This window comes from Mustela erminea, chromosome 10, assembly GCF_009829155.1.
Source record: "Mustela erminea isolate mMusErm1 chromosome 10, mMusErm1.Pri, whole genome shotgun sequence".
Lineage (NCBI taxonomy): Eukaryota > Metazoa > Chordata > Mammalia > Carnivora > Mustelidae > Mustela > Mustela erminea.
The window spans coordinates 85,477,445-85,492,948 of NC_045623.1; the positions used below are offsets into that span (position 1 = coordinate 85,477,445).

At 39.4% G+C, this 15,504-nt stretch overlaps 1 protein-coding gene across 4 annotated transcripts in view; it reads right to left on the reverse strand.

Moving 5' to 3' along the window:
• Nucleotides 1-3,854: 3,854 nt before the first annotated feature.
• ZBTB8A (zinc finger and BTB domain containing 8A) overlaps nucleotides 3,855-15,504 on the reverse strand; it is a 65,295-nt gene continuing 53,645 nt past the window's right edge. For all 4 annotated transcript variants that reach the window (XM_032360788.1, XM_032360787.1, XM_032360785.1 and 1 more), the window contains 2 exons: nucleotides 12,671-12,840; nucleotides 3,855-6,950 (listed from right to left, as the gene is read on the reverse strand). In XM_032360788.1, the coding sequence (XP_032216679.1) occupies nucleotides 6,618-6,950; nucleotides 12,671-12,840 (503 nt within the window). In that variant the 3' untranslated portion in view covers nucleotides 3,855-6,617. The remainder of the gene's footprint in view (nucleotides 6,951-12,670; nucleotides 12,841-15,504) is intronic.

Genomic DNA, 15,504 nt, shown 5'->3' on the forward strand with positions numbered 1-15,504 from the left:
GGTAGGTCGGGGCCTCTCTCAGGGTCAAGATGTGGTCTACTTTCCAGGAAAAGTAGTTTGTTTTTTTAGGATTTTATTTATTTATTTATTTGACAGACAGAGATCACAAGTAGGCAGAGAGACAGGCAGAGAAGGGGAAGCAGGCTCCACACTGAGCAGAGAGCCCAATGCGGGGCTCGATCCCAGGACCCAGAGATCATGGCCTGAGCTGAAGGCAGAGGCTCAACCCACTGAGCCACCCAGGCGCCACCAGAAACAGTAGTTTTTGGGGGGACAAGGACTGAAAAGGAAAAGGGAGGTTCCTACTACTCACTGCTACCTGTAGTCTTTCCTGAAAAGAAGATAGAAAGCCACGTGGGTCACCCACCTGAGCTCAAATAAATGGCACGGATGACTATGGGGGGGCATAATACTGGAGCGTCTAAGTGCCGGCGCTCAGAGGCGCCGCTTTCCACTGCTGTGTTCCTCGTGGATTTTTTTTTCCTCCGGAGATAAAAAAAAAAGTTTTAAGTCAACTCAAATACCCAACAAAAGCACATTATCTATTTATATTTAATTTCAGCATTTAGTCTTTTTTTTTTTTTTAACATTTTATTTATTTGACACAGAGAGAGAAATCACAAGTAGGCAGAGAGGCAGGCAGAGAGAGAGGAGGAAGCAGGCTCCCTGCGGAGCAGAGAGCCCGACGTGGGGCTCGATCCTAGGACCCTGGGATCATGACCTGAGCCGAAGGCAGCGGCTTTAACCCACTGAGCCACCCAGGTGCCCCAGCATTTAGTCTTTTTGAACTATGCAAGAAAAGTGCCATTTTGCTACTGGGTGAAACTTTTTTGTAGACTAAGCTGGGGAATGTTTGTGTGTGTACAATGCTGCCGAAGGGGTAGGCCTATCCTGTTTGAATTGCAAGCCCAACCTTGAAGGTGGGAATGAGGATGGTACTCTACTCAAAGGCACTTTATTAAAAAAAAAAAAAAAATTTAATGGCAAAACTTGGAAGGAAGAAATTTACTTTTATTTCCAAATTTGTCCTCTGCCTTCTTTAAATGACACATCTTAGTATGGAGCCCTTACCTCTCCCATATACATTTAACTTGAATAAAAAATGATTTAGGGGCGCCTGGGTGGCTCAGTGGGTTAAAGCCTCTGCCTTCGGCTCAGGTGGTGATCCCAGGGTCCTGGGATCCAGCCAGCATGGGGCTCTCTGCTCAGCAGGGAGCCTGCTTCCTCCTCCCTCTCTCTCTGCCTGCCTCTCTGCCTACTTGTGATCTCTATCTGTCAAATAAAATAAATAAAATCTTTAAAAAAATGATTTAACTCAATTCATAGATGGAATTCGAATGTGTGGCAATGAAGTTCCATAGTGCTTAGAGTGTGTTCTGGTTCCTTCTTTAAAAACAAAGGAAACATTAAAGCTTGTAGAATTTCAGGATATAATATTTCAGCCACCTATTCCTGAGGCAGGTCTTAGTAATGTGAAGTTCTGTGTGAATTCCCAGGATGCAATACCCATAATCAAGTAAAATCCAAATGCAACCCAAAGTAAAAATGGGTTATTTAAGACTAACCAATAATTTAGTGTCATTATTTATCCCAATAAAAACTTTAAATAAGGGAACATATACAGTATCTTGACATTTCACAAAAATTAATATGTTCCTAAGGTTGAGGACCAGTAAACTGGAAGGTCAAATGGTCTGAATGCCCCTCATACCATCTGTATGAGGAAGACAGAGAGAAGCCTTGAAAAAGAGGACGTGTTTTGCACAAAAGACATTGGGAAGGTTTTAAAAAAATACTTCATCCAGGCCCCATCTGCCAAAGATTGTGATTTGCCTAGGCATCTGTATTTCTATTTATTTTATAGAGAAGTGAACATGAGAAGGGGGAGGGGCAGAGGAAGAAGGGGAAGCAGACTCACCCACTGGGCAGGGAGCCTGACCAGGGGAGCCATACTAGGACTCTGGGATCATGACCCAGGCTAAGGCAGCCACCCAACCAACTGAGCACCCAGGCACCCCAAGGCATCTGTATTTTTAAAAGCTGCACAAGTGATTCTAATGTGCAGCCAAGGCTGAGAACTATGGTCTGGGCAGAAATGTTCCAGTTTCCTCTGAATGAAAACAAGTTACTCTCTAATGAAGAAACTAAGCAGTTGTAAATCATATCAACAAGGAATTAAAAGATTTTCCCACTAGGAAAAATCAAGGAACTATATAAAGAATTCATGTATCTAGAAATCTGAAGGAGCAAAGCAAAGTATAATCAATTCTTAGATGTCCTTTATAAGTTGTATTCCCTTTAATAATGTTTGTAAATGATCTAGTCAAGACCAAAGGTAGAGGTGACTGGCATTACCTTGGTCACTGGTTTCCAATCTAAAGGTGGTAAGTTTCCAATGGCTTTTGAAACGGGTTGGAGGGGGGGGGAAGATGGAGAAAAGTGTATATCATGCTATTTCAGTATGAAAAAGCCATGAATATTAAGAGGCCGCTGGCTTCTCTGGTGTGTGGTTTATTGCTTATTAATATATTTGACCTATTGTTGGCATGAATACAAATTCTGGGAAAAGACTAACATGTAGAAGGTGAAGTTGATAGATCCTCTGTGGATTTCACTTTTCTGGTCTATTCATGGCTCTATTAACATGAATAGTTAAGGAACTCCTACATCAAAATAAAACATTAATTATACTTCACAATATATAAAGCCGCTGGCTAAATAGTGCTGTTTCTGTGATAACCTGATTTTTTTCATTAAAACTCTTATAACTAAAGTCATATCCTTTACATAATATTTATTCTGTATAGGATTTATCCACATACAATGACGTCAACTTGAAGACAATTGACTATTATTTGTATAAAGGCATCTTATAAAATAGGGTAACACACAACACACCTCAGTGAATTCAGCTAATACTCTAGGATTCAGAAAATCTGACCATCCTAATCCCTATATTTGCCATTATTTCACTGGGTTGCCTTAGAGAGGTTGCTTTACCATTCTGTGCCTCAGTTTCTTTACCTGTCATGTGAGATAACTGTCCTATTTCATAGATATGTAAAGAATAACATAAAAATTATTAAATACTTTGCAAATATAAAATGCTATATAAATGATAAATAGTAATACTGGTCCACTCTAATATAAAATAACATAGAACTTTCCATTTATAATCTAAAGTTTGGTCCTCCAGTACCTATTATCACCCTTCCCAGTTAAATACATCTTATACTATATTGCTTTTAGTGATTTTTCATAGTATTAAATTTCCACATTATTAATTAATTTAGGATATATATATATATATATATATCTCCAATATGAGTGGAAATTTCAATGTATCTTAGCATGACTTTGCAAAATAACTGATGAATTCAGTTCTGAGCTCTGAACTGACACACCAAACTTTCTTCATCAATTAAGCAGTAACTTGGTAGCATAAAAGCAGTTACTATGTTTTGATTCCATTACTCAAAAATACATTGTTGAATAATATGTTTTTCGAAAAAGTCTTGAGACAAGATAACTATAGAATGATCATTGTATATAGACTACAGATGTGATCTGTTCCTCTAGGAGACCCTCTGATTACCAGGTTGTAAGCACAGTAATAGAGGTAATGAATCAAGAGCCCAGTGCTCAAAGGGAATTCAAAAAGCTCCCCGGTTCCAAGGTTTTCAGTGCTGCCTTCCTGAGCTCTGCAGAGGTGTCTGGTGAAGCTCATTGGAAGCTATAACTAGAGTAGCTCTGATTTTAGAGTTTCTCCCTTAAATGGTGAGCTTCTCCCTGAAACCATTCTTTTGAAGAAAGGGTTTCTTGGGCAAAAGAAACCTCTTCAAACAGTGATCTTGTTTTCTGCAGCTGCTAGGCATGATTGCAATATTGTTTTATTTTGCAAAACTTCTTCCCATCACCACACACTCTTGAGGACCAGGGTTAGAAGGGCGTTCAGAAGCTGATAAGCAGCATTACTGTAAGAGCAAACTTTGTTCTAACGAACTCTCACTATTTTGCTAATATTAAAAAATAATCCTTGGCATAAATAAAGCTTATATTAACAGATTATACCCCCATGTAACATTTTCCCACATTTAAAAGCCAAAGAATTTTGTTTTCGCAGAAACCATTAATGGACAGTCTCACTCTAGGAAAGAATCGGTCTCTAATGTCTTAGATACATATGATATGATAACTGGAGTTATTATTTACAGCTTACAAATGTCACAAATGTTCTTCTTTTATGATACTAAAATGGTAGAACAGATACGCTGTCTAGTCTGATGAACTTGATAGCTGTTTTGTGGGAGAGCTTGATGCTTGTTATAAACAACGAGAAAGCATTATTTCAGGTAAGGCTGTACAGGTGCTGGTGGCAGTGTGTTCCGTGGACTTGGCTGACATCCATGCTGATGTTTGCATGCAGAAGCATTAAGAGAACATTTAGATCACAGACTAAAGTGCGTTAGAGCATAATACATGCACTACTTCATTCTCATGAATAAAGCTCCAATCACTCATTTTTCCTATTGGCTCCAAGGACTAAACATTAGATAACAATTTTAAAAGATGTTACCATCTGGTGAGGTTAAGGAATGACAAGTGCTTCCCTCCCTCATTTGGATACAACTTAATTGTGAAGACTCCTGATTTGGGACCAGTCATGTTGGGAGAACAGTGAACTCGGTACATGCCATCCAGTCCTGAAGCAACTGGAAATTTACCATCAGGGGAATCTTGGAAAGGTCTCACTCAGCATTAAGTACCATAAAATAAAAACAAATGGTTACTCATCTATTTGTAAGAAAGGTTTTAGAAATTAACCATTTTAGCCATCCAGTCAGTATCAAGGACAATCAGTAATTAAGACAAAAAATAAAATGGAAAATATCATTTTGAGGGACATCATGACATTTAGAAATATGGTATAATACATGGAGCCTCTATCAAAATTAAATTATATCAAGCTTAAGTGTAATAATCTGAAGCAACCTTCAGTAAGTCAGTTTTTCCAGGAATCAGATTTTAACTTCAGAACTAAAATAATGCTTCTCTGATTGAACTGTACTTTTAGAATGTTTCATAATTCATAAAGGGGAGGAGTTTATTTTATTTTAAAGTTTTTTTGTTTTGTTTTGTTTTGTTTTTTTGTTTTTAGGTAATCTCTGCACCCAAGCTGGGTTCAAACTTAACAACTCCCAAGATCAACAGTTGCAGCCAGGCACCCCTTACAGGCGTGGGGTTTAAACACAACTTTATGTCCTAGGAGGAAAGTTTGTTTTGAAAAATGATATAAACAAGATAAGAAAAATGCTTAAAGCATGTAAGAAATAACTTGTTCAAAGAGTGTTATATATAACATGTACATATAAATAACTTGACATTAAAAACATGTCAGTGGACACTGGAGGGACATCAGTGAACACTCTTAGATAACTCTAATCCAAGTTATTATGTGTTCTTGAAGCTTATTAAGTTCTTCTTTCGTGCTTTCTAATTCTAATAGGCTTTTTTTCTGATTACTGCAGATTGGTGAGGTTTGACTTCAATTTTTCACCATTTCAGGAGACAATATGGGGACAGTTGAAAGAAGGCTGTTTAAAATCAAGACCTGAATCACCAGTCCCACCACTTCAACTTTCTGATTAATCGCCTCACTTGTAAATTAGAGACAGTAATATCTCCCTTGCTGATTAAGTGAGAAAATGTGTGAGAGAGCACTTTAGAAATAATATAGCAGAACAATAAATGTTAGAAATTACTCTTAAGAACTTGTAAACTCTAATTTTCTTGTTCATCTTTTTGTTTGTTTGTTTGTTTGCTCGTTTTCCTTTAGAGAGGAAGAGAATTATACTGACAGATCTTCACAAACTACCTTAACTTTCAGGCAGTATTTGTTTCCTGCTTTAGAAGATGATGTCCGTATGTAATCTCAGGTCTTCCTCTATTTTAGATTTTTGTTTTTAAACAATATGACTACACAAGAGTCATCTTTACCTTAATGACAAAAAGTTCAACTATGAACGGTTTCACACATTTTAGATTTGTCGTCTGCCATACTCCTAAAACAATATCTAGGATATTGGGATACTGAAAGGTTGTTTTAGATCTGAAATTAAATTAGATCTGAAATTAATAGAAAGACTTATAATTCAGCCAGGTAAGGGTGCCAGACCCTTAAATGTGCTCTTCCTTGGTTCCCCGTGAAAATTCAATATTGGTAGAGTTTGTGTTTTTGAAACACCTTGAAATTATCTTACATAAAGTTTGGTTGTGGTAAATTTATTTAAAATATTTTCTTTGAGAAAAGTTTGCTAAGTAGATCTTTCAATATTAAAAGAAAAAATGTATCTCTGTGATAAAAGGAAGAGGATTAATTGTTCATTCATCATGCCAACTCAAGCTGGGTCTTTCTTTCCAGTGCAGCAACACATTTTAGGGCAACAAAGTTCAGAATGGGTACCATGACCTGTTCGGAAAGCATGCAAGTTCTATTAGGCCATCACCTTAATGTCAGTCTGATGCCTTTGTAAGCCAGACTCTGACCACGGAAAGAGAGAGATACAGGAAGTCAGCGTAAGTTGCAGACATGCCAGCTCTGTTGGTTCGCACGTTAGCTACCTAATGTTGGGCTTTATTTCCTTCTCTTCTTCTTCTTCACTATCGTCAACCTGTTGTATGACCAGATCGGCAGACCCATCCTCTACGATCTCCACGTACGATCTGTTCTCGTCTTCACTCAAGTGCCATCTGGAATCTTTATCTCCATCTGATGGGGACATAAGATGCTGTTCGGCGTCCAGATCAATGGGGAGGCGGTCTATGCCCACCTCAGCGAGGCACTCATTACAGAGTCTGTAGCGCCTGGTTCCTTCCTGGACCACTTGCCCTGTTAGATCAGTCACGTGGCGTTTGCATTTCCTGCAGATTAATTTGCATGCCTGGTGAATCTGTGTAGAGATTGAAATAGTTATAAAAAAAGGGGTTTTCGAAAGCAGAACAGTTCGATATCTAGGTTCCAGTTTACAAACTTAAGATGTCCAAAGCCAAGCACTAATATTAAATTTACATCTAATTATTAGAAAAAGACCACAGGTTTTGGTGATAAATTGACATCACAAATAAAACACCCCCTTTCTCAAAATACAACAAAACAAAACAAAACCCACCACCTTTCTCTATATGACAGATATAACATTGTCATTCATGTTTAATAAAACACGCTTAATAATCTCACCTATTCTTTAATCCAACAGTATTTCGATATCTGAGGTAACAAGGGACACCGTCCCAGAAAAATAATAATTGCAAGCACTAAATATATCACATGTACTATTCTAAGGACTTTATATACCTTTATTCTGGCAAGGGAGAAACCTCATTTCATGTTAATTTGTTGCTACCAGCTAGAGAAAGAAAAATCTATTGTCCCAAATTTGTTTATCAGAACCTATTTTTGAGTTTTTTAAAAAAGATTATTTATTTATTTATTTGACAGAGAGAGAGAGAGAGAGAGTGCACAAGTAGGCAGAGTGGCAGGCACAGGGAGAGGGAGTAGCAGGCTCTCTGCTGAGCGGGGAGACCTATGTGGGACTTGATCCCAGGACTCTGGGATCATGACCTTAGCCTGAGGCAGACACTTAATCGACTGAGCCACCCAGGTTCCCCATCAGAATCTATTCTTGGATAGAAGGATTACTTGCCACTTCTATTAATGAAAGATCCTGTATAAAGAGAACTAAAGTAAGAACAGGAGGGTTTAGGCTCTAGCCCTGCTTTTGTCATTTACTAGCCATGTATTTTGAAGCAAGTAATTGAAAACAATATAAACCTGCTTCCAGGGTAACAGGCAAAATATCTATTTATTTATTTATTTAAAGGTTTTTTTTTTTTTTTTTTTTGAGAGAGAGAGACACACACAGCAAGAGCAGGAACACAAGCAAGGGGAGTGGGAGAGGGAGAAGCAGGCTGCCCGCCCAGCAGGGAGCCCAATGCGGGGCTCAATCAGAGGACCCTGGGATCATGACCTGAGCCAAAGGCAGACACTCAATGACTAAGCCACAGAGGTGCCCCATGAGCCCCCAGTCACCTCGATAGGCAAAATATTTAACAACTAGTAAGATATGGACACCACCCAAACAGAATGGAAGGCTGTCAATCAAAATGGAAACTGGTCATAACAACAACTGTGGTACTTCTGCCATGTATCAGCCTAATACTATCTCTGCATACTTCCACTTACTAATGAGAATACAGGGTGCCTGGGTGGCTCAGTGGGTTAAGCCGCTGCCTTCGGCTCAGGTCATGATCTCAGAGTCCTGGGATCGAGTCCCGCATCGGGCTCTCTGCTCAGCGGAGAGCCTGCTTCCCTCTCTCTCTCTCTCTCTCTGCCTGCCTCTCCATCTACTTGTGATTTCTCTCTGTCAAATAAATAAATAAAATCTTTAAAAAAAAAAAACAAAAAAAAACTAATGAGAATACAACTCAGGTCGTGAGGACCAAACGAGTTACTATGTGTGAAATGCTTTGGGAAAAATTTGTAACTGATGAATAACTACATAATTACAGTTACTAATAACTTTTTAAACAGCTGTCAGGAGCAGATTATGGGTTCTACTCAAAAACCATTACAATTAATTTTATACTGTTGAATTACTATTTATGGCATATTCATTTAGATAAAATTAGAACAATATGGAAGTAGGCCACCAAACACAAATAGCGAAAAGAAAAAAAACAAGAAAACTAATGCAGTCTGGTAAAATATCTAAGAAAGTATAGTATAGTTATTATTTTCTGCTTAAATGTTGAGATATTAATCAGTAAATATCAAAACTACACAACTTGAATGTGCCCTTATTGTTGCCGAGATAGTAATATTATGAGTATTCTATGTGGTGGTGTTTTCTTAGAAAGTTCTGGCAGATTTGTACTTATCCCCCATCCCCTCAATTCCAATACAGTTACTAAGTCAAAGAAATTAAGTGAAAAACTATAATGTTAAACTTGAAAATACAAAAAAAAATGAAAATATCATCACAAACCCACTATTTAAAAATCTTCTAGCTCTATCCACTGAAATAATCTAAGAGGAATGACCCCTTAGTAACGATGAGTAGTGAGCACTCCAGGGTCAAAGTTTGGTTTCTAATTTTACTCCCCATTCTCATTTTTTGAGAAATGGCTGATTACAGGTTTGCGACTCGTATTTTCCAGGGAAAATACAAGGTGAGCCTAGGGAAATTTGAGGGCCAGAGAATAAGGCCATCTTGAATATTTACCGGAGTTATGACAAAGGGATGCAAGAAATAGCTTCAAGTTGTCCTCACTGGACAAAACCGAAAATTTGAGTATCAAAAAGAATAATAATTGTCGTAGGTCCAAACACAATGAACGAATGAGAATTCATGAGACCATATGCTATTAAAAAAAAAAACCAGAAAATATTCATATTGCCATTTGAAACTGCTACAAAATCAACTCTTTACTCTGAAAATTGATAATTAAAGGGAAAGAATTAAATATTTATCCTGTTTCTCCTGTAGTAACTGTATTTCAAAGTAACTGAATAGTCCCAGGTGATGAAGGAAAGTTTTACTTTACAGAATTCTAGCTAATAAGGTAGAAGAAATGATAAAATGAGTAAATCATTCTACAACCCAAGTAAAATTAATAGTTTGGACAGAGTTTATCAACTGATATTAATACCATGAAATGAATGGTTGATAGGGAAATGGATAGTAGCATAATGCCAAAACAGCTCCACACAGATTCCTTTCTAATCACAAGGTGGCACCTTTAACTGAAAAATGGTGGGATCACAGTCTCATTATCCTAACTTTAATGACCAACCATTAACAATATGATATTGTGTCTCTTAATGTGACATATTATGAGTGAAATAATTTTACCCTTGATGTGTAAGTATAGCTGTGTATAGATGTGTAAGTGTAGCTGAAAGTATTTACCTTGAATCCATTAAGCCTTTATTTATTTTAATTTTTAATTTTTTAAAAATTTTTATTTTTTAAAAGATTTTATTTATTTATTTGACAGACAGAGATCATAAGTAGGCAGAGGCAGGCAGAGAGAGAAGGAGAAGCAGGCTCCCTGCTGATCAGAGAGCCCAATGCAGGGCTAGAGCCCAATGTGGGGCTCGATCCCAGGACCCTGAGATCATAACCTGAGCCGAAGACAGAGACCTAACCCACTAAGCCACCCAGGCATCCCTATTTATTTATTTTTAAAGATTTTATTTATTTATTTGAAAAAGAATGTGTGTGAGCAGGGGGAGGGGCAGAGGATGAAGAAGGAGACTCCCCACTGAGCAGGGAGCCCATTGAGGGGCTGGACAAGGGGCTCAATCCCAGCAGGACCCTGAGATCATCACCCGAGCTGAAGGGACACACTTAACCGACTCAGCCACCTAGGCGTCCCTCCATTAAGTCTTTAGATAAAACATACAGTTTATAGAAAATGCAGGGCGACAGAGGAACAAGCTAAATGACACCTGTTAAAGCAAGCAGAGAAATCGAGAGGTAGGTTAATTATCTCTGCATCTTCAGTAAGTCAGTGTTATGGAAATGAAAAGGGGGGCAGGGAGGACTATGCTCTCTTAAAAACATATTTAAGGGACTTAATGAGATGTAGTACAGGATCCTTCACTGGGTACTGGTTTGGACAAACAAGCTCTAAAAGGTATTGGGGGATTATAGGGAGGTTTGAAATTGAACTGGATGTTAGATAAAATTTCCACTGAGATGGAAAGGTAGAGCTTGTTCATAAAGATAGCAGGCACAAACAGTACGATCTAATTTGGTAAAAACAAAAACAAAACCAAAAAACCATCTATATGCATGCGATACTGTCTTAAGAATGGTAGTATCTGAAAATGCCTGGGTGGCTCAGTGTGTTAAGCATCTGCCTTTGGTTCAGGTCATGATCCCAGAGTCCTGGGATCAAGTCCCGCATCAGGTTCCTTGCTCAGCAGAGAGCCCTGCTTCTCCCTCTGCCTGCTGCTCCCCCTGGTTGTACTCTCTCTCTCTCTTTCTGATAAAGAAAGAAATAAAATCTTTAAAAAAAAAAAGGGGGGGAATGGTAGTGTCTGGTGGTAAAAATATTTTTATTTTCTTATTTTTACATTTTAAAATGCATATTCATTGCTTTTGTAATTTTTAATTTAAAAAATCCTAGCTGGGGCGCCTGGGTGGCTCAGTGGGTTAAGCCGCTGCCTTCGGCTCAGGTCATGATCTCAGAGTCCTGGGATCGAGCCTCGCATCAGGCTCTCTGCTCAGCAGGGAGCCTGCTTCCTCCTCTCTCTCTGCCTGCCTCTCTGCCTGCTTGTGATCTCTGTCTGACAAATAAATGAATAAAATCTTAAAAAAAATAAAATAAAATAAAAAAATAAAAAATCCTAGCTTCATAAGGTTAATGAAGCCACAGATTTGTTTAAAGATTTTATTCATTCATTTAAGAGAGAGAGAGAGAGGGACAGAAAGCAAAAGCAATGGGGAGAGGGAGCAGGGAGCCTGATGCGGGGCTCCATCCTAGGACCCTGGGATCATGACCCAAGCCAAAGGCAGACACTTAACAGACTGAGCCACCCAGATGTCGGAAGGCAGAGATTTTGACTGTTTTGCCCACTGCTGGAGACCTAGCGCTGAAAAAAAGGGGCTGGCACATGGGTGCTCCGTCTGTATTTGCTAAATAATTAAGTCCAGAGCAATGCATGAAGAAATCACCCTCAGTGACCCACTGTCCTTTGAAGTTAAAAGGGGCTGATACAAAGGGAATAGAAGCATAATAGAACACAGATTTCAGAAAACATTCTTGCCACAAGATGAACAGTGGAGTAATTCCAACGTCCTTGCCTTAGTAGCCCGCCAGAGCACTGAACAGCAAATTTGCTGAGATTTTCCCAACTGTTGACAGTCCAGTCCGAGTGGAAGTGGCTCTACTGCCCACCTTGCTCCCTTCCTTGAGGAGACTACAGATAGAGACTCGAAAGGGGCACAGGGGACAGAGGATGGACAGCAGAAACTGGACCAAGATCCTACCAGGTAAGCATCAGAGAACCACCAGGACACGCAGAATCGCCACACGCAGTGGTCATTCTGACCTGGAGATCCAGATATCTCTAGTTTACATCGTCTCTGGCTCTGGATGAGACCGGTACATAAAAACATTCTCAATTTTAAATGAACTAAAATGGATACTTTTGAAAAATTAATAAAAATTTAAAAAACACAGAGGTGCCTTGGTGGCTCAGTGGGTTAAAGCCTCTGCCTTTGGCTCGGGTCATGATCCCAGGGTCCTGGGATCGAGCCCTGCATCGGGCTCTCTGCTCAGCAGGGAGCCTGCTTCCTCCTCTCTCTCTGCCTGCTTCTCTGCCTACTTATGATCTCCGTCTGTCAAATAAATAAAACCCTTAAAAAAATTTAGAAAACAAAATGGATATTCAAAAGAGTATCTCCTACTTCACAGTCTCAAAGGAGAATGAAAATATATATTAAATGAGGCATTATGTGCAAAGTGAAACCATTAGGTTGGAAACATTTCCAACAGAGCAGAGTTGTAGGAAAAGATTTCCCTCAGTAAATTAAGATGATCCGAAAGCAGGTGAATGCGCACGTTTCTTAAGAAGTAAAATGAGGAAAAGTCCTATACGTACTGTGCGGAAATGGCTACTGAGGTGGTCCAGCCTGCTAAATCTCTTCCCACAGGCTTGACACGGGTAGGGTCTTTCCCCTGTATGGCAGCGAAGATGGCGCTTGAGGTCTGCCTTCCGCTTCACCACGTGGGTGCAGTAGGGACACTTGAACCGCATCCTGGGCAGATCATCTGTCAGGAGACAGTTTGATTAAATCACTGGAAAGTTCACCACAACAGTTCCAATCTAACATCAAGAATCCCAAAGGAGGGCGCCTGGGTGGCTCAGTGGGTTAAGCCGCTGCCTTCGGCTCAGGTCATGATCTCAAGGTCCTGGGATCGAGTCCCACATCGGGCTCTCTGCTCAGCGGGGAGCCTGCTTCCTCCTCTCTCTGCCTGCCTCTCTGCCTACTTGTGATCTCTCTCTGTCAAATAAATAAATAAAATCTTTAAAAAAAAAAAAAAAAAAAAAAAAAAAAAAAGAATCCCAAAGGAGTTGGTGAGTCTTGCAAAGGCAGGAGGAAAGGAAAAGGAAGAGATGTCATCAAGACTCCATTGTCCAGGGGCACCTGGGTGGCTCAGTGGTTTAGAGACTCTGCCTTCGGCTCAGGTCATGATCTCAGGGTCCTGGGATCAAGCCCCACATCGGGCTCTTTTCTCAGCAGGCAGCCTGCTTCCCTCCCTCTCTCTCTGCCTGCCTCTCTGCCTACTTTGTGATCACTGTCAAATAAATAAACAAATAATCTTAAAAAAAAAAAAAAAGACTCCATTGTCCATGCACCCCTGAGTCCAGAACGGTAACGTGAGCATTTGAGAGATGTACAACGTTGGGGTAAATTTAGACTCTTGCGCTGTCCTCTCATTCTGCGTTGTGGAGTCACTGGATTTGAAATGTAAAAAGGGAGAGCTGGACTTTAAAACTAGAGATTAAAAAACAAAAAAGACAAAAACAAAAGCAAAAGAAGTGGAGGTACAACCTCAAAGTATTTCATATGATAGCTTTTAAGTGATGTGTTTTATTGACATATTTTTATCTCCTTGCCTCTACTTTCTGTACACTTGTAACACTTTTAAAGGGGAAAAACTGTCAAGGCTATTTAATGTTTTATTTTAAAACTCATGTATTCAAGGGGTGCCTGGCTGGCTGGCTCAGTCATTGGAGCATGTGATTCTGGATCTCCGCGGTGTGGATTTGAGCCATACGTTGGGTGCAGAGATTAGTAAAATATATATATATATATATTTATATAAACTTGAAAAAAATAAATAAAATAAAACTCATGTACTCAAGATATTTGTTTGGAGGCAAACTTCATCAATTTAATAGCCATTAAATTCAGTGGTTCATTGTTTTGTTTTTTGTTGTTGCTTTTTTTTTCAAAGATTTTATTTATTTGACAGACAGAGATCACAAGGAGGCAGAGAGGCAGGCAGAGAGAGAGGAGGAAGCAGGCTCCCCACTGAGCAGAGAGCCCCATGTGGGGCTCGATCCCAGGACTCTGAGATCACGACCCGAGCTGAAGGCAGAGGCTTTAAACCACTGAGCCACCCAGGCGCCCCATCAGTGGTTCATTGTTGAAGTTAGATTTGCATAGAATTATAAAAGTACAGAACCCAAACAGAGAAAATATCACTCTTGTGTTGTTTTATAGTGGAACAAAGATTTCTCATTTTTGCTCTGATGTTTTGGTCAATGGTCAGAGCTCGGCAAGACTTTCAGTAAGCTCAGTGACAGGCTACAATTTCACATATTTTCAGGTTAGTACTATGGGAAAATACAGTTGCCTCTTGTTCTAAAGTATATTATCTGCTCCAAATTATTATTATTATTATTTTTTTAAAGATTTTATTTATTTATTTGACAGAGAGAGATCACAAGTAGGCAGAGAGGCAGGCAGAGATAAGGGGAAGCAGGATCCCCGCTGAGCAGAGAGCCCGATGTGGGGCTTGATCCCAGGCCCCTGAGATCACGACCTGAGCCGAAGGCAGAGGCTTAACACACTGAGCCACCCAGGCACCCCTATTTATTTATTTTTAAAGACAACTTTATTTTATTTTTTTAAAGTAGTCTACATGCCCAACATTGGGCTTGAACTTACAACCCTGAGATCAAGAGTTGCATGTCCCATTCTGTTTTGGTATTTTTTTAGGGAAGTGGAGGAGCAGAGGGAGAGAAAGACTCTTAAGCAGGCTCCATGCCTAGCACTGGTATCGGATGTGGGGTTTGATCTCACAATCCTGAGATCATGACCTGGGCTGAAATCAAGAGTCGGATGCTTAACTCACTGAGACCCCACTCCACCTTTTTTAAGACTACATTTTGGGGATGCATTCTGAAATATTTATAGATGAAAACGTATGACGTCTGCTCTTTGCTTAAAAAAATAATACAGGAAGGGGTGAGGAGTAACGATACGGATGAAACAATACTGGCAGTGAGTAGGAAGTTGTACAAACTGGGTAAGGGGTACATGGAGATGAATTACACTATTCTCTTTCCTTTTGTATATGTTTGAAATTTTCCTAAAATAAAAATAATTTTAAATATATAATCTGAATCTTATAATCTGCAGGTGTTTCATCTTATAATTTTCCTTTAAATTCACAAGTAAATTATTAAGCAAGTTTGCTACCTGATTAGTTGAGGCAGAACTATATGACATGCATTTTTTTACATAATTTTAAAAAATTTACTTATTTTGAGAGAGAGAGCGCAGGGGGAGGGGCTGAAGGAGAGAGAGAGAATCTCGAGCAGACTGAGCTTGAGCTCTGAGCACAGAGTTTGATGTCATGGAGTCTGACGTAGGACTCGATCCCACAACTGCGGATTGCGACTTGAGCCAAAACTGAGTTGGC